A 23,694-nucleotide genomic window follows, 5' to 3' on the forward strand; every position below is an offset into this window, starting at 1 on the left:
TGAGACCTTCACCACGCAATCCCAGTTACCCAGCCAGTTCACAGCAAGTGCCGTGATACTTCGGATGCAACTTGAACTAGGCAGCAATAGAACTGAGGATATGAGGCTCTCAACACACTTGCATTCGCGATGTGCTTGGGGACGTTCCATTTACTAAAAAAAAACAAAGTTGTGTTGACAATTCCTTGCATTATCGTAAAGTACGCTCTTGCTTACTCTTCATTTACCCTTTCAATAGCCAGCGAGAGCCGACTTTCTGTCAATGAGTGCTATCTCTCTTCCTGTAAATCAAAGCCTCTCTGAAGTTTCGTATAAAACTCTTCTTCACCATATCATTCATATTGTCAGCCGCATACTTTCTCATGGGTATCCATTTTTTTTTCTCTAATTCGAAACTCTTTTGATATTGCCACGTTGCTTCCTCAAGTTTTCTTATCAACCTGTTACGCTGTACGCAATTCTCAGCGCAAACCACGCCTACAGTGTTCAGTGTTCGAAAAGCTTCAGGACTGAAGCTGATAATTTTGTTAAGGTTACGCCCACTTCGTGAGCATTCAAGATTATTCTGGAACATGCGTTACCGCTAGCGATAAAGTTAGAATGTTCGATGGTATGTGTATAAATGCTGACACGCTTCGCCGCTTGTCAGTTGATCGACGACCGACGCTCAGTTCGCCAACATCAGTGCCGTTGTCTTGCTGTAATCTGAATTTCCTTGAAGTGGCCACAAGTTCAGCGGAATAAACAGTTTAATCTTCGACCTACTGTCTGCTCCCTTTGTCATTGTCATGATCCTGTGGCAATATCGCGACGTTTTTTTTTTCTTCCCATAGTCTCTCTTTCATGTATCTTACTCCTTCATATAATTTTCTTCAAACGCACTTTCAAAGTAGCTACCAACTCAGCGTCGTTATACGTCTGCATGAGGTGCAGTGGAGTGTAGTGTACGTGTACCTCTTTATCGATATACTTTAGGCATAATGTAAAAAGTATGGTAATAAAGGCTGTGTAGGGTAAATAAGAGTGATTTCACCCATGAAGAGGTAAATTTCGCCAAGATTAGTTGGCACCACTGGTTCTTTTGTAGGCTATTTTCTTCGATCTATCCTGTGCGAATTGGAGGCGCAAAGCTGCTCCTCCCCTTTCATGCCCCTTGTCTCTTTGCCCGCTCACCCTCTACAGCGGCCACAAATCACACTTTAGTTTAATTATTAAAGGACTAATTTATTTATTCACTCTTTCAGCTATAGCTTCCTTTCGGTTTTACGATTCCTAACTCTTAACAACCACTCCCCATCTTCGATCGCACTGCCTAATCTGCCTGTCACTAGAGCTTTAAAATATTATAGAGCCTGATTATTTCGACTTGCAAAGCAGATCTTCATAACAACACTGAGCTCTGTTCAGTTTAGTTGCTCCTAAAGGGAGCGTGATTTGTGAAGTGATCATGCTATCAATTCAGCGTATACTCTATTATCGCTTCTCCGGCGTCAACTTTCATAACAAAATGGCAAGCAATTGATAGATTTTGCCAAATCACAAAAGCGTGAGTATTCTACGCATTGCAGTACGTATACACGCTACATTCATTTTGGTGTTAAATTTTCAATTTTATTTCTCACAAATAATTCACTCGTCTAACGTGTGAGTGGAAATATTCATATCATGTTTTTATTTATATGGCCTGAACAATACGTCTTGACCGGTCACTCGGAATTTTATACCGGATGAGGTCTAGCAGATTTATTTATTTGCTCTACTTTAATAAGACTTCCGGCTGGTGTGTTTTCGACAACAGCGCTCCTGTCTTTCCTGCAGCACTCCCGTCCAAGCACAGCTATCCAAAGAGCAACTGCGACCACGTTGACCATTCCGCAGATGACGAAGAGCCAGTCATAGGCGCCACCTTCGTCCCTGAAGTAGCCTGCAAAAGAAAGGCCCATTAGTGTCATGCGAACCAAGAGGGAAATAAAAAGGAGGGGCGTGAGCGCTGCCGCTTCCTTTACAATATAAAGGTGGGGTTTAAAGCTGGCGCTATGTTTTTTACGTAGTTACACATGCCTGTCATACTTAAAAGCGCGGTCACGGCCACACTGGTTGTCGCTGTGATTGGTGGACCAAGACCACTGAGGTCGCATTGGAAGAACTGTTTGCAAACATTACTCACAGAACGGCAGCAAACAAAGCCAGTTCATTGTGAGAAGCGGGTCATCGCTTGATTATTTTCCATGTATTGTGAAGCGCATTCTCTACAATACTTAAGCCACCAGGAGCAGGGGGGTGTCTGTGATGGGACCTTGCTTCTCCTTATCGGAAATCATACGCACGCCTATGGGTATGTCTGATTTGGTTAAGAAGTAAGCACCAGGATGGTCGTTAAACGAACGCCGAAACACTTTTTCAGAATGGTCAGAAAGCACTGCTGATAGGTAGAAGAGGCTTCTGAGAACACGTGAGCCATGCATTTCAGCACAGCACGCACGCTATATTTTACAACAAAATAATAAAGTCAGCTAAAAAGTTTTTTCTTCTCTCGACAAGTTACGGAAGAAGATTGTCACAGCCATTCTAACAGCCATTGGCTGTTTATAACATGGCGTGGCCCGCCGTGGTGGCCTAGTGGCTAAGGTACTCGGCTGCTGACCCACAGGTTGCGGGATCAAATCCCGATTGCGGTAGCTGCATTTCCGATGGAGGCGGAAATGCCGTAGGCCCGTGTGCTCAGATTTGGGTGCACGTTAAAGAACCCCAGGCAGTCGATGTTTCCGGAGACCTCCACTACGGCGTTTCTCATAATCATATGGTGGTTTTGGGACGTTAAATCCCACATATCATTATAGAAGGGCGTGCTCGCTCGTTACAAGGCCCGCAGTGGGAGGCCAGGACTTGTTCACGCACTCAAAAAGCACTAAAGGAAGCCGCATATTCCAAAAAAACAATAAAATCAGTGCATTTCAAGCTTCTTGAAGATAATTATAGGGCGAAGCTTTCGGAGGTGATCATTGTAATTAAAGTTGAGATAGTACTGAGACTGATAGTGGTTGTGATACTTATATGTTTTTCATTCAAAGAGATAGTGCTGAGACCAATTGTGATATAGCGGTGATTCTTCTTTATAGCTGATATGAGGTTCCGAGTTCCGGGTTACGTTTTGACTTCACAATCACAGCTTCATTAGCCATCGTCTCTGTTGTAGAATTTTCTTGTCGGTATTGTCGCCTTGCATCCGCTTCAAGTTGTCTCAACTACGCGTCAGCTCGGGGTTTCTAACGCTTAGCCTTTGCTCCCTTAGCCCTAGTCTGTGGTGTAGAACTTTGTCGTCACCGTCGCCGTCGCCGTCGCCGTCGCCGCTTTGCATCCGCTTCCTTCTCTTTTGTCTCCGCGGTAGCTTCCCGTTGACTGCGACGCTGACACTCAGCACGTCGTGCTTTTCAGCGTTCGTCTTCGTCCATATGAGAGAACAGAATGTGTGGTATGGAACGTGGTTATATATATATATATATATATATATATATATATATATATATAAATATATATATATATATATATATATATACTTACACTTATATACATACATATATATAAGTATGTATATAATTATGTATAGCGTTGACAGCAGCGCCATCACATTTACAATTACCCACAGCACTCTCTGTTGCGCAAAGTTTGAAGGTTACATGGTGTTACGGACAGACGAGAGACGACGGATATCGTGAGGTCTTAAGTAGCTTTGCCCCTAAAACTTCTCAAGGTCACGAGGCTTTCGTGGCGTTTTATTTGCCCGTGTCGTTCCTCCCTGCTTAGCTTCCGCCGCTTTCGTGATGACGAGAGAAGAGAGAATGCAATCGCCGCGTGCGACAAATCTGCGAATCCACTCATACTGGGCGGATTCTAAAAATGTTTGCAGCGGTGAAGTTTTGAGGGAATAAGCTCTTCTAGTGAATTCATTCTATGGTTAATTTAAAAGGTGTTGCTTGGCCCCTATAAATTTTTTTGCCGACAGTGGCTGCATTTCTGAAGACAAACGAAATAAAACATATTCATTCGGATGAAAACTTAAATTGAAAACCCCGTACTGTTCGAATTCATTCGGAGGTCAGCTGTAGTATGAAAGGCATTTTGCTTGTTCCACCTTAATATATGCGATATTTTAAACTATCGTTAAAACATGACGTTGTATGCTAACGCTACAAAACATAAATACGGCTGCGAAACCAACAACTTACACACACCATGCAGATTGAAACATTCATGTAAACTTGTTGACGGAGACCTGTCTGTCTGTGTGAAGCATTTCGTAGCATTTCATGACAATTCGCCCCTCTCACACTCCTGCAATTGAACCCGGTGTTCCGCAAAGCTCATTGATTGATTTATATGGAGTCTCAAAGCAACCGTGTGATTATGAGAGACGTCACTAGTGGATAAGGGCTGCAGCTCGAGCACGAAGGCGCTAGAAGAAATGTGAAACGAAAGGCGAGGCAATGAAAGCAAAGAGGACAACACGAGTGCTGACTACCGACTGAAATTTATTTTTCGCAGCCCACATGAAAATATATGCAACATGTATGCAATCTATTAACAGCAAACGTGAGCAACGTGACATATTCTGGGGAAGGGTATCATACAAATAAGGTACAATGATAAAATGGCTAACCCTTATCTAAAAGCGCGAACTCTTTGTCATGCAAGGCCACCGAAGGTTGGCTCACGCATCCTTCACCATATTTTCTAATAAAATACGCCTCAGCCATTTCACGAGTTACTTTGTCCATGTGGCGTACCAGCACACTCACGCCTGGAAATCGAGGCTGATACCCGCAGCTTTTACAGTGCAGAACGAGGTTTGAACTAATTCTTTTGGATACATCATTGATATGTTCTCCTAACCTTTTAATAATGCACCGCCCAGTTTGGCCTATATAACAACGACCCCACGTTAAAGGAAGCATGTAAACAACACCAACTACGCAATCTACAAATTTATTTATGTGTTTTACGGCACATGTCCAACTTTTTTTTGGTGATTCCACTGAGGCGCTCATCCGTCATCCTGCAAATCTGGCTTACTTTGCACGGGGCTCATAAAACAACATCTACATCATATCTCGAGCCTACCTTCTTCAAACCATGAGATACATTGTGGAAGTATGGGATGAGTGCAACTCTTTTTCGCTCTTTATTTCCTCCTGCCTTTTCTTGTTTTTGTTTGATTTTCTGCTACAAAGCTTCGCACACTGAAGAAATTACAAATTTTGGAAATCCCTCTGACAGAAGTCTGTATCTGCATTGTTACACTATCGGTCATCTTGTGTAGGCATGACTTAGATAAGCCAGCACTTACAGCCCTTATTACCACGAGTTGCAACCAACTAGCCCAAATAGCCGTTCTTCGTCACTAGTGGAGGGCTCAGAAAATTTCGACCACCTGGTTCTTTAACGTGCACACAAATCTGAGCATACGGGCCTACAGCATTTCCACCCCCATCAATGTTCTGCGAATCTATCCGTTCCGAAAGGAACCTTGCAAAGAGCAGGTTATTTGAAACGTGGCACATCTGGAATAACGCTGCTAACATCAACCGCACTTTTACAACAATGTGTACTTAGTGTTTGTACGCAATCCGCGATTCAATAGAAAAGACAAGCTGATTAAAGCAGAAATGACTTCACTTCTACAGGCAATCCAACGACCAACTAAAAAACAACAACAAAACAAAATTATCTTGAAAACTGCGGTCATTGAAAAGCTTGCGCTTTAGCCGCTTCAGTGCTATAAAAATGTGAACATGAGCAAATCATACGGAACATACGCATTATGTTTCGCACAATGACAAAGTTTCTCGTGACCAAGATTTGAGCAGCCTTTAAAGATCGCATGCAGACGGAACTAGCAAGGATGCGGTGAAGAATGACTCTGTGCCAGTAAAAGAGGCGGAACACCCTGGCTGCGTACTGTCGCGAAACTCCCAGAGTGTCACGGCGCCGCGCAATCGCACAGGAATCTTCTCGGTGCATGCTCTGCAAAGTGCGGTTTATGGGCGGTGGTGGGGAGGGGGTACGCAAGGTGCTAGTTCGTGTAATCTATTAAGAGTTTAATATATTGCCACGAGCGTGTGTCGTTTTAGTTTTGCTGTATGTGGTTTACGCTCACAAAAACTCTCGGCTCTGCTGGGCGCAGACCATGCCTTGGGGATCGAGATGGTTCACGAATGTAGTAGGTCGTTCCGTTAATGTTGTGCGGAAGACGCGAACACCAAAGGTTATTCGAGAGCTTGCGCGACCACCAGCGACAAAGCTGGAAAGTTCGACGCATGATGCATAAAAGACGTCGCGTCGCGAAGGTGCTCAATTTATCGACATCTGGCACGGCATTCGTCAGTGTCACGAAAGTTCCTTTCTTAGATTAACGAAAGCAGGTTCTTCGTTCCTTCCCTATTTTGGAACAAGTTCCCGTCACAAGTTCCTTAGTTGCAAAAGAAACTTCTTACAATTACGTTTTCTAAACTGAAACATGTCGTTACATTAAGGTTGCAAGAGACCTTTTGAATAATATGCAGTATTATATAGGATAAGGCGGTAAAATACGGTCAGAAATTGAGAGTGCACCTCTATTTTTTATTACCTTATGCGTATTTATTGTAACAGACAGCTGGTTTTACGCAAGTAGAGAAACAATAAATAAACGCTCCTGGATGAATTTCTTAAAGACTATACCGGCACTGCTACTGACGTGCTACTAACATGTCTGTTTCTTAGACTACACCGGCACTGCTGCTGACAGTCCAACACACTTCCCACGTCAATCTTTAATGAAGGATCAGCACACTGTGGCTCAGGCACTAAAATATAAATCTCTACCAATGCAACAATATCAATAAATTATTTGCGCGGCAAATGACGTCGAAATTGACAAAACATAGGCGTTTATTGAGTGGTCATTTCTTCCTTCACAAGAAGTAGCGAATGAAATGATGTCCAGAATACAAATTTGTGAAAAAGTAAAGCTCTCTGTTCGTAGTAAACCAACACATTTCTGCATGACTTGTTTTCTGCCTTTATATAATTTTGCTTTTTTGTTCCCTTTTGTTGTCGCTATTTTTGTCTCTTTCTTTTGATATCTTTCATCCCTATCCTCCTTTCACTGTAGTCGTTTTGTAACCTTGTAGCTTTTTCCTTTCTTACTTTTCTATTATTTTTCCTATGTTTCGCTTTCTCTCAAGGCTCGTTCTCTTCTTCATTTACCTTCTCCGCAAAGAAGCTTCCCTTTGTCACCCTATTGATATACTATACTATACTTTACTATGCTATGCTCTTCTAGTGATCGTGCAAGCTGCAGAAAAACGCATAGCTGATAGCTTCCTCTACATCAAACTTCTTTTTTATGGTCCCTCAGCTGAAAAAATATATGCGAACACTTGGCATTGGGGTTGGTGAGGTGTTCGCCCTTACCGTAGTTCTAGTGTATAATTGGAAATGGTCGTTTATTGATGCAATCGCTCTCTCGATAAATGCGAATTCTCTAGTGCAATGTGGTCGTCGTCGACTGAGATAGCAACAGAATAAACGCAATAATACCCTCTCCGATATGAATTGCTTCAATGTGCTATGCTGAATTGTGTTGCTAATACCATTAACAAGCTGTAAAAAAAGCTGTATAGCCGGGGGGTTAGGACGCTCGCTTTCAGATCATGCGAAAACGGGCACAACTCTTTCCTCACCGAATATCCTCCACGAAGTATTACTGTTTATTTCTTTCGGTCTATCACTTCCACCCACTATTGTGGTTCTCTCCCCTATCAGAATTACAGCATCCCACACCGGAACAGTCAGTAGAGGCACCTCTGCAGCAAACTGTCAACTGTTTTTTTTTCGCACGTACACATTATAGTCATTGTCGATATATTTGACTTTCCTGTGCCCCGGCAAGCACTGTGCAAGGCGAACGATGAAAGTTACTTTATAAGCGCCCTACGTGGTTGCCCCTTCGTTCTGTTCTGCATGATGGGCTGCTGGGGTTCTCCTGGTGAATGCCGTAGAACGTTTACAAATGGAATGTCGTTCTCGCTACCATTCCGTCATAGATGTAACGTGTTACCGTTAGAGTTCAACCACTCCGGAATTGAACGGTATGTTCATTCGTTCCTCCGAAAAGGAACTAGTTGGTGGAACGTCAATCTCTACAGCATACTGTATTGCATGCATTGCTTCCTGCAGCTTAAATTTCTGTTCCCGGCAACAAGTTCGGCCAAATGATCATTTTCATTTTAGACACGCCTTCTCTTCCTTCGTCGACGTCATGACCATGTGACATTATTTATCACTGTTTTATATTTGAGCTATTTCGCAGAACACACACATGGACATTCGCCCAAATCATTAGTTGTCTTACGTGAATGGCAGTTTTTTATGTGTATCTTTGTCTTACGACTGAATTAACTTTCAGTTGAATTAAGTCAGGTGGGCAGATGAGATCAGAAAGTTTGCGGGTGAAAAGTGGCCGCAGCAAGCACAGGACCGAGTTCACTGGCGGAACATAAAAGAGGACTTTATGCTGCAGTGGGCGCACTTAGGCTGGGGGTAGGGATGATAAATAATGATAATAAATTAAGGACAAGTGAACGTTCATAAAGCGCATGTCCACGAAGCATTTTTGTGACTTCGTTTCATGGCATGCCGCTGAGAGACAAAAAGGTTGCCGCTGCGCACAACAGCTAAAGTTTTGGCCGACTGTACTCGTTTCACTTGCGTCCTTTTCGAGCTTAAAGAATTATGTATAAACTCCTGTGTCTTTTCAATAACAGATCAGAATAAAACGTTAGACTGCTTTCGCTTAGTAACTAGTTACTTTATGTTTGTAGACTGGCTCACTCTAGGGTGACAGTAGTTTTGTTTACACTCCCACTCCTATTCGACGTGAAGTTAAGACCTGCCACTGTACACAGTTAACCATCTTGTCAGCAGCAACAACAGCCCTTCCATTCACAGTATCAGAGATTGCACCACCATTATGAGGCATTTTTGTGTGTATTTGAAAAATTGGGTTTGTTGAAGTTAACCTTTGTATACAATTGTATGCCTGGTAGCGTATTGTCACAAAAACAACATAGCAGGCTGTTTCAGTTAACAAAAGCTTGGCGGCACAATGCTCAGGAAGAACTTGACTATTACTGTGCTTTATCAACAGCAAAAGGCAAAAAAAAAGCATTGAAAAAGACGCCGAGAACAACTTTTATGGAGGCTTAGCACGTGTCCGCAGTGTTTTACTTCTGCGACCAGTGCAATACATTTTAGAACGGTCAGCGGTTTCGTTAGGCGAGCTACGTATGATGAAACGTTATGTGGTCCAGCTTCAGGTGGCTGTCGAATGACAACAATGCTCATGAGTAAGTTTAAAATTATAGCTTCATATTGTCACATGTAAGTGTGCCAATATGAACAGAGTCAATATTTACAGAGAGCCATCTACAGAGAGTCAATATAGCTACATCTACAAAGCAACAACGTTTCTCCAAAACACTCAGGCAAATTGACCTAGAGTCATTGTCAGCATTCGTGAAAGCAAAGTGTCGTTTAGTAAGATTAAAATTGTGATGCAAGTCAAGCATAAATATTTTTATTCTCACTTTTCACTGCCAACAATATAATCATTGGTTTATCTGTGGCTTGGAGAAAGCACAGATACAAGACTTACCTATCAATGAAGGCCGGAGAAATGATTGAAGTCCAGCCGACGCGACGACAATGCCGAAGGCCACTGACATCTTCTCATGGCCGAAATAGTATTCCAGAGTCACCGGGAAAATGACAATACCAGTGCCGATGACGAAGCCAATTCCAACGGCTACGGTGAAGATGAGTTCGTGACTGTTCAGGAAAGGCAGAAGCAGGAAGGCGAACGCCTCCACACACAGTGTGATCGTCAGGGCCACGCTGCTTTTCAAAAGATTTCGGTCAACGGCGATCGGCAACATGAACCTGCCAAAACCCTCAGAGACTGCTCCTGCTGCCATCACGGTAACAGCAGTCGACATCAGTACCCCTCTATCACAGGCAAAGTCGACGAACAACGACATGTAAAAATCATACGACATAGCGTAAGCGTTGAAGCTGTACATCAAAAGAAAAAACATTGGGCTCTTGAACACTGCGAATAAATGACGTAGCTTGTTGTTCCTTTGACTCTCTATGCTTTTGGCGGTTAAACCAGCGAAGTTTTCAATGTCCTTTACTACAGCTTTGCGCCAATAAGGTGTGCGGGAGAATAAGCTAAACGCAAATCCATTCATGGTGATAGCACCGCTGATAAGAAGAGCACCACGAAGTCCATATGCAGTGATGAGGTACTCAAACAGCTTAGGAAACACAAAAAGAGCTGCGGTGACGCCGGCGTAGTTGAGTCCCATCGCTAGGCCCTTGTTCTTGACAAAGTGCTCGCTGATTATGGTGGGGGCCACTATGTACACCATGCCCGTTCCAATGGCTGCAAGCGTGAAAATATTGAATGGTACAAGTGGAATGATTCAAATGCATACATTCGGTAACTGCCCGTGAGAAGACACTTGACTAGTCTTTAATGCCCGTCCTCTCCCCCCTCCCCACAAAAGCAAACCCAAATATTGCGGTTGTTATTGCCGAAATAAAAATGGGCGGTAGTCTTAAAAAATAAATAAAAGGGTTTTGGTGTGACCTCACTGGTATACAAATGACTTTATGAAGAAAAAGGTGTTTTTTGGAAGACCTACTAGCAGACAGCGTCTGATCTCGCGTGTTTTGGTCTATGCTCTCAAGCAGCGCTGTTATTTTTCTTCATGGCGGAATTAGAAAGAGAAAAAAATGTTTACTATAAATGCCGTGTAAAGGACCTGATATACCACTGCATAAAGCATGCGCTCCGAGGCGCAATACCGCTATCCTTGACACGCACAAAGCTATTTACGATCATTCTAAGTTAGGACCAAGGATCTACAAACATGTGAGCCCAGCCTTTGTTAGCATGATGTGAATGTGGTGAGGTTCGCAGTTATGTCGCATTTCCGAGAACCTTGCGTTGGTTCATCATATAACGTTTATTAGAAAAGCTACAGTGCGTATGCGCAATGCTGGGGTTCATGTTTTGCACGAAGTGAAACGCATTTTCGCTGCTATTTCTGCCTGATTTCTATCGAAGCCAGTATATTACCAAACTAAATGTATTAATACATGAAGAATGCATACTGCGCTGTTTTCGATTCCCAAGTTTTTATACGTCTTTTACGTTAGAGAGTAACATTTATCAGACTTATCTACCCCATATTTATTTACTCAATAAAGCGATATGCTACTTTTTTCGGCAGTTTTTGTTTCAAACCTCTTCCTGTAACACGTATACATACGGTGTTGCCTGTTTCTAGAACCACCGTTTCGTGTCTTGTTTTTGTCAACCACGACTTAAGGATACCAACTACATACTGGTATTTGTTACGTATCATTCACCGAGATAAGTTCTCTACTGCGCCTCTTTATTGAAGAAACTTAGCTGAATCATGAGAACATTGTTAATAATTACTAAAGGGTCAAGTGAATGTCGTTATACCTTGTCCTTTGGAAACGTCGGATACAATAGCTTGTGGAAACAATCTTGCTGCATGGTCATTTCTTTCAACGACCAAATGAAATCCCGCAAAATGACAAACAAAACTGCCGCACTGCCGCGCTGTCAACCCTGTGTTGAAAGAAGTTATCAACATCCGACCATGAACCTGTCGTGCTTCAAGGAATACGGCGTTTCCTTACTTACTGCCAACGTCAAAAATGCTCACGCGATGTGAAGCAGGTACCTGGAGACGTGGCTGCTCATTTCTGCATGGTCAGTACTCTAGTTGTTTTGCTCGATGCACATTGGAAAGCAATGCAAAAAGGTAGCGAAGGAAACTAGTCACGCGGCATCATTTCATATTCCATAGGCTTTCGTTACACGCCAGATATCATCACTATGCAGCAAGCTTGTTAGCAAAAACGTAACAATTAAGTAGTTTTTAATGACCTATATAAACAAACCAAGCTTAGCTCAGCAAAATTGTTTTGTTGTATTACTGCATGCTATAAAAAATTCGCCTTACCATGCACTACACCCAGTGAAAATATCAGGAAACCAGTAGTTGTGGCAAAAAAACTCAACATAAGGCCGATGCTTGACATCGCTGCGCCCGCAATCATGACTCGGCTAGCGTGGAAACTGTGCGCCAGCGGTCCCGTAATCAAGCCTAAAGTGAGAGAGAGAGAAAAAAATTATACATTGCAGTTTAACACTTTCTTCAGATTCCTGTTAATTCTTGTCCGCTGCCGTTTCATCATGCACAGAGGTCATGGAAAGTTTCAAGGCCACACTGTCATATGAATACATTATACAGTGGCTGGCTAATTTTTACGGCACTTATAAATACTGTGTATTTTTGAAAGGTCTGTGCTTTACTGACAACATATTTATTTTTTCAAATTAGCAAGATATTGAGTCAGAAGCGTTCCTTAAGGACAAACATTACTAGAAAAGAGGTTCATAGGGCGCAACCAACGGATGAAAATAAAGGGGCACAGGATCGAGCGTTGGATGACGCTCTGCCCTGCCCCCTTCTTTGTTTCGTCTAGATCGGTTGCGTCTTTAATCTTTCTTCAACATCAACCAACTAGTGAGAAAGCATATTCTAGTTGCTTGAATATTCTTGGTTGTTATAGAGGACAAAGAGAACCTGACAATAACTTCGACTGCAGCACTTCCTTACATAACTTGTATCAGTGAATGCGGACACAGAAAAAAAACAATCATATACCATTATATGCAACCTTTGCCATGCACATATTACTGCACAAATATACAGTGTGTCTATCAATCAAAAATGAGCCTAGTACCTAAAAGCAAGTTCTCTACGAGTAATTGCTGGATACCCGTTCTCAAAATTTGAAAAACCATGTGCACAAAGCAGTGAGCGAAAGTGCTCGTTGGCCTAAAGCAGTGGTCCTTTCGGGCAAAATTTCTCAAGTAGTCGCCAAAGCCTGCGCTTACACATGAATATCCTAATTTTGGTGCCTAAGGTCATAATCATTCTGCGGGCAAATAGAATATATCTTTTCAGTAACCTGAACCGGCTCTTTTGCAATTAGCATTTTCGTAGCCCAGTGCACTGCTTTTGTGCAAACCGCATTGTGGAATGGTTTTGTCAGCAGCGTATTCCTGCTTCGACTGCGCCCTGATAATGAGCACTGCAGTGCTCTCAATCTGGGCATAGGAGGGTATGTAACGCATGAGTTGAATACTCTCCTACGCTTCTCATTAGCAAATGCGCGGTTTCGCTTCACGACCTTGGCATCGAGCAGTTTAACAATCTTCGACGCACCTCTGCGACTTCCTGGAGACTTGTTCAGTTTGCCAATTGCTTCTGCAACCGGCAAACTTCTGGAATTCCTCCCATGCCTGCAGGACGGCGTATTATCTTGCGCTGACAGTATTTTTTTTTATATGCATCCGCCATATGGTATCCCAGTCATGCTAATCTCATCACCACTCTTGAACTAGTACAAAATGACTCTGCTAGGTTCATTCTCTCTAACTACAACCACACTGCAAGTATGACTTCAATGAAAATAGTTTATCACTTATTCTATTGGCTCACCGACGAAAAATCACCCGTCTTTCACTGTTCAGAAAATTTTCTATCACCCTACACCTAATAATTACCTGATACTCCAGCCTCTGTGCATCTCAAACCGTGTTGATCATCGCAATAAGGTAGGAATCGCATCATGTCACAGTAGGTCTTTCTTTCAGTCATTTATTCCCCGCACATCTCATGATTGGAACCGCCTTCCCTCGAATATCGCAACCATAACTGACTTCAAACTTTTTCATGAAACATTAGCTAACATTGTATAACCAAGAAAATCTGCAACCTATGCTCATTGGTTCCGTTTTTGTATATTTGGAAATAACTATTTTTATACCTTCTGCAGAAATGGTAATATTATCTGTCTTTTATTGTATTGTTTATTTGTATTTGTTGCACTGTTTTATTTGTATTTTTCTTGTATTTACACACTCGGCTTTTTAATGCCTTTTTGGCCCTAAGGGTATTAAAATAAATAAATAAATCTATTGATTGTGCCCCATACTTTCTAGTTGTATATTTATTTGTTGCCACAACACCTTCGTGCATAGGAACCTTGTATCTACGAGGTCATTTTTCTCAAGTCAGTCGCTGTACATATGCCAATTCATTCTCTGCTATGCTGGGTGTTATACAGTGTTCTTCAGAAGACTCCGATTGTCATTGAAACATATTTGACCGCGAATTGGTCGTCTCGCATTACCACTTCCAACCAGCCTACATCCTTGCGCCTCGCAAGCTACTTCGCGAAGATGTCAACAACATATCTGTCGATTGGCGTGGCGCCAGCACGCCCCCTTCGGCGGCGCATAGAGTTGGATCGTTCGTCTCAGTTAGGTCCCTATAGCTCAATTGCCTATCGATTGTTCACGGAACAGCCGGGCAGTCTCTTTGTCCAAAACAATTAGAAGATGGTTGCCTGCCGATCTGTTTGGTAGCGGTTGCTTAGAGTGGTTGGTATTAACAAACAAAATTTTTTCCATTATAAAACACTGAGTGGTGTTATATTGCCCTTGGACCACTTCTGCGTGTTCTACATTGATAACGACGCTTTTATTTCAACGTACTGTTTCTAACTGTCGCTACCGTTTCAAGTCTTTTAACGATAACTAATAAGCAGCAGCAGTAACGGAAGACCAAGACACCACCCTCATTCCCCACTTTAGTTCTGAGAGCTCAACCGAAGTATACACCCACAATTTTTTTCGAGTCTAGCAAGTCATATCATCTGGTGAATTATTATATGCCAAGACAGCCAATACCGTTTTCCTTTAAAAAAATATTTTTCCACTGAAAAAAAAGGGCACCAAATAGAGCTAGTTTCCAACTATTTGTGTTAAAATGGTGTTAAAACTCGGAAAACACTATGACACATTTATTCTTGCGGTCTTCCATTGCCCGCAAGAATAAATGATTACACTTAAAAAATTAACAAAAATAGATAGGGTGGTTTATGAGACTTTTCAGAGCATGTTTTTAGTTTCCAGCCTTCTGTGCGCTGGCATTGACACGATTTTATTCCAGGCAGAGCATAATAAGGTACCGACGGAAAAGTTGTGTGTGTTATTGCGTCCTGTGTTCACTCATTTTTTGGCAATGATGAATTGTCAGCAAAACTAACTGTTCACTTATTCATTGAAATTACATCAGTGTGCCCGCTTTGAAACCACAGACAGTCAAACCCAATTCAGAGGCCATATCTGATGGTCGGCTGACTTCAATTATACCTTCACTACTTTCGTCTATCAAGGAACAATATATGATTTGTTCAGCTCTTATATGTTCAAAACAGCTGGAAATAGTGCTTACCGATCGTCTCAAAAGGAAGTTGTGATCATGAGAAGTTGAGCGATAACCATATAAAACTTTGAAGCGCCCCATGTATCTGTAATTAAGCCCCGCTGATTGCGATGTTATATGTCACATTCAACGTTTTAATGGTTGGTGACGTTACAGTGACGATCATTTTGACAAAATTATTTCGCTAGTTAATGCGCTTACTGGTAGTTAGGTAGACATAATATGGTAAGAAAAGCCCCACTGGTTTCACTGCTGCGACATTAGACAGAGTTGACAAAACAAAGAGCAAATAATCGCTCTAAGTAGTGTGGGGTAAAAGAATTCAAATAATTGGGTTTGTAATCCGTGTGCGGTGCGATTTGTGAGTGAACGAACGAGAAACAATTTATCAACACTTACGCAAGAAAAGAAGACAACAAACTCCTGCTGCGGTGTTCATACTTTACTAACTTGTTTTGAAATGCATGCAGTTTATTGGTAAGAGAACCATGAAATGCATACTATCAGTGATTAGTGTTTGAAATCTGGAAACATGGTTAGTACAAATTGCATCTTCCTGATCAGTATGAGATAAAAAGATTGCTTATTTAGAAGTATGCGGTGAGTGATACCATTTCCTTCTTTCGTGAAGCACTCGTGTTATATGTAAGACACATGCATGCTTGGCTTTCCTGGCACCTGTATGTGTGGTTGTTTCATTAAACATGTAGCTAGTTCCAGCTAGTGTCTTTGTTTACTCCTTGCACTCGTGTTTGTAAGCCGGTGTTTTCGTTTTGTCAAATATGCACCAACAGGGCCAACAACAGATTCTCTTGATGTTATTGATTCGGTTAGAACCACCTCAAAAGCAACTATAGGTTAGTAGCAACGGAGGTGCAGAAATTTGGACTTCCAAAAATATAAAATATATAGGCACTGAAGCTTACTCAAGTTTTCATCCAGTGATCACCAGATTGGCGATGGAAGCACCGAAGACTTGTCATTTTTTTAATTTGTATGAAAGGGTTCAGTCATTGATGGCTGTTGGTTCTTGTGAGGTGTATTCACTGAATACACCTATACATTCCTTGCGCAGCTGTCTGCAGCAAATGTGTTTAAAGTATGTTGCTCCGGCACTTCTCTATCACGTGCGCAAAACATTGAAACGTATGCACGTGCGTGCGTGTGTGCTTGTTTGCGTATCTGTGCATGTGCGTAGGTATTTGTAAGTTCGCAAAGCTCTGTCTTTGAGCATGATGCGAAAAACCCTGCACTGGCTTTCCTTCAGCATGTGGCTACTTGTCTTTAAACTTGTAACGACGACTTCCAATCGTAAACAGCGACAATTGCAAGTTTGCTGAAAAAGTCTTCAGTTCATAATTCTTAACAATATAACTGCAATTCCTAAGCAAGCCTATTGAACATTTACCAGTCATTGCGACATAGTAGAAACAGGAAACAAGACATCATTCAATATATCTACGAATAATGATGAACAATTTTTAATGATTCAGCAGAAAGACCCTCCTCCCCTTTGGGGCACTAAGTGGAAGGACATAATCTAGACGACGCCCGTGCCCCGTGTGGCTTAGTGGCGTCTTCGGCCTGCCGTATTAGGCGGGCTTGTAATTGCGAGTCAGAGCTGAGGAGAGCGGTATTTTATTCACTCCCGTTTGTGGATTCGCCTCTCATGGGAGCCTGCGGGCATACTCATAAAATGTGGCTCAAGTTCGCCCTGTTGTTGCGAAATGGTCACTTGTCCAAATGAGGTTCTGGCACACAGCGGTTCATTGTTACCGGACCAGGGAACGTGTGGGTCTGGAGCAGGCGCCACGCCACCGCCTGTCTTTTGTTCAATGACGAGTATGCGGCAGGTTAAAAATATTTTATATTACTGCCTTATTGTAAATGACATTATCTTTATCGCTCAAATTTTTAAGAAGAACGGGCATGACTAGTCTCTATTCTAAAGAGCGGAAGTTGTTTAGACACAACCTCTTACAGAATGTAATACAGATTGAACAGTCGGTATTTCTCACCTGCCATGTAGCCTAGGGCACCTAGCACCACTATGGGCCATGAAGCTTCCACCCTGGTGACGTGGAAAGTGTTGAGCATAGCGACGAATAGCAATCCCATGGAACGCCACCCAGCCAGTGCGAAGAACGATGACATGGCACATGCTCCTGCGTTGTGAACAGCAATAGACACCCATTTAGTGACACCAAAACATAATTCACTGAACAGCTCCTCTTGAAATGTTGTATAAATATTTAAAGTTGCTCTATTGTCTGGCAACTAGTGTATGGCTTCTAGAGGCCACAACCAGGTATGATGTTTCATTAAATAAAGATATTCCTATGTGTGCCACCACAGCTCATGAGCGACCATAGAACTGCAAAACAGTGAGCGTATTATTTATCTAGAAATACGTGCATCGAAAAGTGTGAACGAAATGCAGGTCACTCATTTAGGGGCAAAAGTATGTTAGAAAATTAACAAAATTCACTTCTCAATGGGTCTCTTTTTTCTTTTCTTTGCCCGCGTCTTCAGCACACAAAACACCGCACTGGTAAATGTGTAAGGCTATTGTTATATTAACTATTTGTGCAAAGTGTTTCAAGATCCTCGTTTTTTTATTCTTTTGTTATGCTGCGCGTTTCTGGTTGCCTAATTAGTGATTTAGAACATTATTAGACTATCGTTTTTGTAGTAAAACTGCAAACTGTTTTCAATTTTGGACTTCACCGTAGCTGTTCGAAAGAGGTAATTAAAATGGTTCAAGCATAGTTTCTGTTCAAGTACAACGTAGTAGTGTTGTGGTTATAGCGCTCGAATGTCATCCCGAAGGCCGAAGGCTTGATTCCAGCAGCCGCAGTCACATTTACTGAAACCACAATCTTAAGAAGCCCATGTACTGCACTTCGTGAGCGCTGGTTCAACGAAAATGAATGGTCGAAATTTAACGCCTTCAGCGGTGGTGTGCCTCATAATCACAAGATAGTTTGGTACGTCAGACCCGATATACATTTATTATTAAGAATTTATTACAATATTACCTGCAATATGTGAAGTAGTTTGCGTACTATATGGCGAAAGCCTTCACTCTCAGTAAATGGTATCTTTTGACAGCGGTTGGACACAGAGTTGCCGTTAGTTGCTACTTTTTGGCTCATCTATCGACGAAAATTTCCACTGAGTGTCATGACTGTTTACTGGCAACAATTCAACTTCATAACTTACTTCTTCGTCGTGGTTTTAATAATTCATCCATAGTAAAGACGACATTGAAAAATTCGGCAGATCCCACGTGCCTAAGAATTGGACGTTATGTGAAACATACGGAGAAAAGGTGATCGTGTTGTAATTTTCAATGAGCGATACGTCATAAAATGACGATAAATATATGCACAAAATGTTGAGCGTAGGTACATATGTCGAAGATTGTCATATGTTCATATAACCAGTTGAAACTTGTGCAACAATGCCAACAGTAACATGAGTATTAGCTACACCACGTGCAGTATTGTGAAGGTACTCTATCTCGCTGCACTATACCAACAAACATAATTGTCCCTCATCACCAGTCACATGCAAGATTTGTAGCAAAAAAAATTTCAAGAGATGTCGCGACAAATGTTTCCTGAAGATCGAAGAACCACGCAAAGGCCGCAGTCTTATGCGGGCTTACGCCGCACTATGCGCAATTTTTATTTTAAAAGCATGCTCGTGTTTAGTATAAAAACAAGCAAAGGATATTAGCTACAATTAGAAAAGAGAAATCCAGGTGGGGCAATTGTCTGCAAATTATGCAAGGCTGGATCCGCCGGCAGCCAACAACATCCTTGACCTTAACCTTAACCTTAGCAACACCACAAGCGATAAGCTGATATGAAGCGCTGGCGCTCGTAGCCCTGGACACTGCTGCATTGTTACATAGCAGCCCACTCTTCTTCGTGCGGCTGCACCACACAATTTCATAATTGCAAGATAATCTTAAGGTGTCATAACAGGATCGACGACGAAATAAACGAGGCTTTCTCGTTTATTTCGTCGTCGAAATGAAGAAAGGATATATGCGCGTCAGTCAACCTTCACTCACCCTCCTCGAAAAAGAGATTATGTTTTTGAGTGGTTAACTTGGAACATTTCAACTCGTGGCTGCATATTTTCGCATTTAAATATGTGATGGTTGACATCTTAGTTTCGTTTTCAGACATATAATTTCTTGTGTAATAAATTTAGACACACTTGTTCGTCAGCGCTTGTGTTGAGTGATTATACTCTGTTCGTCTCGTTTTCCACTGTTTCCTCCTTGAAGCCAACTGTGGATGGTAAGCAGCTCAGAACGCTGGAATGTGCAATCAAGAAGCTCATGCACCTTCAATGTTTAAAAAATGGCTAAGAAAATTTGTTGAATACCATACACACCACGTCAACTACGCATGACAGATCTAATAAACCGATGTCTTCTTTTGTTCCTTTTAAAACCGCAGTTGCATGCAATAGGCCTCACCTGTGCGAATTAGATTTTAGAAATTGCGCATTATTTTATTAACCCGAAAGGATAACTGTGCTTAAAATAAAGCTTGCAGGTTCGTACAAAGTCTTACACCTTTGGGTGGCCGGCGGATAACAGAAGGTGCCAGAACTCATAAATTCCTGGCCATCACCTAGGCGGCACAGTCCCATATTACCAGGATGTTTCACTCGAGTTTTTTGTATATGTGTAGTGACGTGTCGTGACCTTAAATCAAGTATGCCAAATATTTTATGACTTCGTCACTGTACTTTTCCGGCATGAACATTTGTTGTATCATGACAAAGGTTTATACTTTACACGATAATAAAAAGAGCGTACTACACGAAGACGTCGTCAAAAGGACAAATGCTGAAATTCACTGCAACCGAAAGGTACACATGCGCCCAGCACAACGTACTTGACATTATGGGCCCCAGTTAAATTTTCTTCAACGCTGAACATTCAGCCTGTTTTAAATAGGGCTTGACATGTTCAGGTGCGCCACATCCTAACAGCTTACTGGATTAACTTGCGTGATCAACATATCTAAAGTTGGGGACTAGCTAACATCGGGATCAACATATGTAATGTATGTTGGAATCAGCCATACCTAAACCATTCATTCTTTCAAACATTATAGCTGCGTTTGAAAGAAAAGCCAGGGAAATGACATCGGCGCCTGGCCTGTTGCAGTTTGAAATGTGCAAATGATACAATTAGCCGGTTTTACAGCTATTTGAAGTATATTGTATTCCAAAATGACTTAAACTTCGATGACAAAACGGTCACGTACGCCTCTGCAAACATAATATAACTAAAATGTTTTCGTATGGATACAATATATGTCCAAAACAAAAACTTACCAGTTATTGAGCTTTCAATGAGTTTTAATATTGTAATGCTTGAAAACGCAACGTTCTCACTTTAATGCAAATATGGTGAAAGACATGAATTATTCAGCACTTTTTTATAAATCAAAATGACAGACGGGGTCCTTAGTTATAATTCATTTAAAAGGCAGCAAACAGTGTCTTATGAATATTTGGTTCTATTAGCTCCGTCTGACGCGGAAAGGATGTTTTCAGTTTAGTCTGTACGAACCTATTTTTGCTGTATTTTATGATGTTCGACCTGACAGTACATGTGACCGAACATAACAAGGACATTATGATACGATACATTAAGACGTCTTAAGTGATTTAGGAAATTTGTGGTGGTAACGATCCTTTCCAGCGGGTTACCCAGCTGACAATTGTGAAACCCGTAAGCGCACTCCAACGTCCACCTACAATAGTATTCCTAAAACACAGGGATAGGGAAAAGGGTCTTTCCAACCCTTTTCCCCACCCCCATACAGGGCAGCGATCCGGTTCGTCTAGGTTAATCTCCCTGTCTTTTCCTTTTATTTATTTCTCTCTCTCTACATAAACTGTTATCCTACCCGGTAAGAACGTTTCATGTCTTCCCAGTGCCGCTCATATTGCTCCAAATAACGATGCACTATATAAAAAACTAAAAAATGCATACTTTATTTTTAATTATTGTTTAAAATTTCTGCTTCATGTTTGGCGGGAAGCCTGAAACAAAAGGGGCTCTACGGAGAGGTGACTAATAGACACTAAATTCAATGCATGTTAGTAATTCGCAGAGATGTTTACGCGTTCTCGCGTTTCCGTTCATCAAGTTACTTCGAAGAACAATAATAGCCCCTTTTGTTGAATAATGCAATCGTGCTAAGCATTAGGGTACTACAATGCCCTGCACATCCGTCAGTTACCCGCCGCAATTACAATATTTTCTGTATTGTTATCAGCTGCTTTCATGCCTGCAGAGAAGTTCACCAAACGAAACATCTGCTCGAACTCTTATCCGCTTCCCAGTGATAGAAGCCATATAACACGTACCGGCCACAAGCCAACTGTGGACACTGTCGGGGCCATGCTGCGGCAGTCGACGGCAACAGTTCCAGGTGTACCACTTCCTCCGTCCTGCCATCCTTGGATGTGCTGATCTAAAGCTGTTGTCAGTCGAAACAAGAAGGACAAATGAACCTGAATTCCCGAACAGCTATGTAGGGCACATACATAAACAAAAATTATTAACACCCGTTTTTGGTGACTCTAGGAAGCATTTGTTGTTTCGCCAACTGATATCTCATTGTTACAATGGCAGCGTAGCACTATCATTCGTCAAATTTTTTTTCACTGTCTCCTAGACTGCGACGGTTCTGTACTGCTGTGATGTTTAGTACTGGACGCGTGTCACAGCATTTAGGCAGCTTTCTGAAGCAAACACCCTAGAATTATGGCTGTTCTTATCGCTGGCTAGAACGACGCGTCCTTGTTTATATGGACTCACTACTACGACTTTTTTGTCCTTTTTTTGCCTCATTTTCACCCTTATCTTTCAAGCAAGCAGTAACCGGCACGCACTTTTATGTGCGTTTTTTTGCACGCAATGATTGGCGCCAACGCGCGACATGCCTCTATAGAGGTGACATCGCAAAATGGGATCGACTCATCAGGCGTGACTGGCCAAGTGTAGCCCAGATCAAGATCATTGGGCTCAACTACCAAAACCGTATTATTGACGCTTAACAGAACAAAAACTCGAGCACATAATTTTACAATTTTTTCTGAATTCGGAGTCGTATTGGTAGTAATAGATATGATAAGAACACTGGTCAGCTTGCTGAACTTCGTTTCAAGAGGCAGTTATGCCTGCAGAGCTCAAGTGACCCAAATAGAACTGGGAAGATATCATATTGCAGTATTTATTAAAAATAACAGCATTGCACGTGGTAATTAAATAATAATTGTGTCATCTCGTGCATACAGCTTTCGTTAAAGCATGTTTTTCAAAAGGTTGTGAAATCAGATAACAAAACGAAATACCAAAACAACCAATATTCACTGCTGAAGAATTCGCTCAAATAGCGAATAGCAATTACTTTATTCTGCAACCCTTACCTACTCAAGCGTCTGAAGTGAATGAAGTTGGGAAATTGTACAACGCACAGTTGTGATTGGCACTTAGCAAAGAGTCTGTAAGTTGGATTTTAGCAAGAATTTTTGCGAATGCAAAATTGTTGTTCCAGAATGCTTGCCTTGCGTTGAATGCATTGACCCCACCCTAATCCACTGAAAGCGCCGAAGCTCCAAACATGTTTTGCCAATTGTTGTGAAAATGTCGCTTCTTGATCGTAAGAGCTGCTATGGTAAACAGAGAGAAATGAAGAAAGTGAAAGAATGGAAACGCAGTTACCATCCGTAAGATACTATAAGTTTTCTTTGCTGACCCCCTAGAGTTCGTATATGCCACAGCCTCAGACAAGCAACATTCAAACAAACAAACGAACGAACAAACAAACAGATATGAATGTTGGTCGGGGAATCGTTCTGCCAGCGAATGAACAATGTTGTTCGATCTGAGGATGTATGTGCTCGCACATCTGCAGTAACTACTTTGGAAAGTGCTAATATCTTAGTGGCAGTTTTCACTCGTTGAAAGGATTTCAGATTTTTCATGGAGACATTAGCTTGCACACAAATTCTTTGCACTTCGTATGCTCTAAGATATAGCATTTATGGAAATAAGCTTTTAATAAATAAGCACATTCGCTGTAAAGTCACTAAATTTATATCATGGTGCACTAACAAGTTCAAAGAAACATTAGTAGACTATGCGCATAAAGTTCGGAGTCTAGTTGGGTTATTTTGCTTTTGCAATTTATAACGAAATATGGTTCTCTGA

At 41.7% G+C, this 23,694-nt stretch overlaps 1 protein-coding gene across 1 annotated transcript; it reads right to left on the minus strand.

The window, feature by feature from the left end:
* Window positions 1–1,585: 1,585 nt before the first annotated feature.
* Window positions 1,586–21,957, minus strand: LOC142803470 (monocarboxylate transporter 9-like). Its single transcript, XM_075888583.1, has 5 exons — window positions 21,846–21,957; window positions 17,459–17,605; window positions 12,102–12,245; window positions 9,695–10,483; window positions 1,586–1,924 (listed from the first exon to the last, which is right to left on the minus strand). The coding sequence occupies exons 1-5, from the start codon at window positions 21,934–21,936 to the stop codon at window positions 1,719–1,721; spliced, it is 1,377 nt and encodes a 458-aa protein (XP_075744698.1). The 5' UTR covers window positions 21,937–21,957; the 3' UTR covers window positions 1,586–1,718.
* Window positions 21,958–23,694: the final 1,737 nt, after the last annotated feature.

Source organism: Rhipicephalus microplus, chromosome 3 (genome assembly GCF_043290135.1).
Source record: "Rhipicephalus microplus isolate Deutch F79 chromosome 3, USDA_Rmic, whole genome shotgun sequence".
In the NCBI taxonomy this organism is placed as follows: Eukaryota; Metazoa; Arthropoda; class Arachnida; order Ixodida; family Ixodidae; genus Rhipicephalus; species Rhipicephalus microplus.

Bases quoted from the DNA above. Each gene is read 5' to 3' on its own strand.
- LOC142803470 (XM_075888583.1), bottom strand. From the start codon at position 21,936: ATGGCAGGACGGAGGAAGTGGTACACCTGGAACTGTTGCCGTCGACTG. The intron at 17,606-21,845 runs GTACGTGTTATA...TTCACAACGCAG, and splicing joins CCACAGTTGGCTTGTGGCCG to GAGCATGTGCCATGTCATCG. The intron at 1,925-9,694 runs GTAAGTCTTGTA...TTTCTTTTGCAG, and splicing joins TCTCCGGCCTTCATTGATAG to GCTACTTCAGGGACGAAGGT.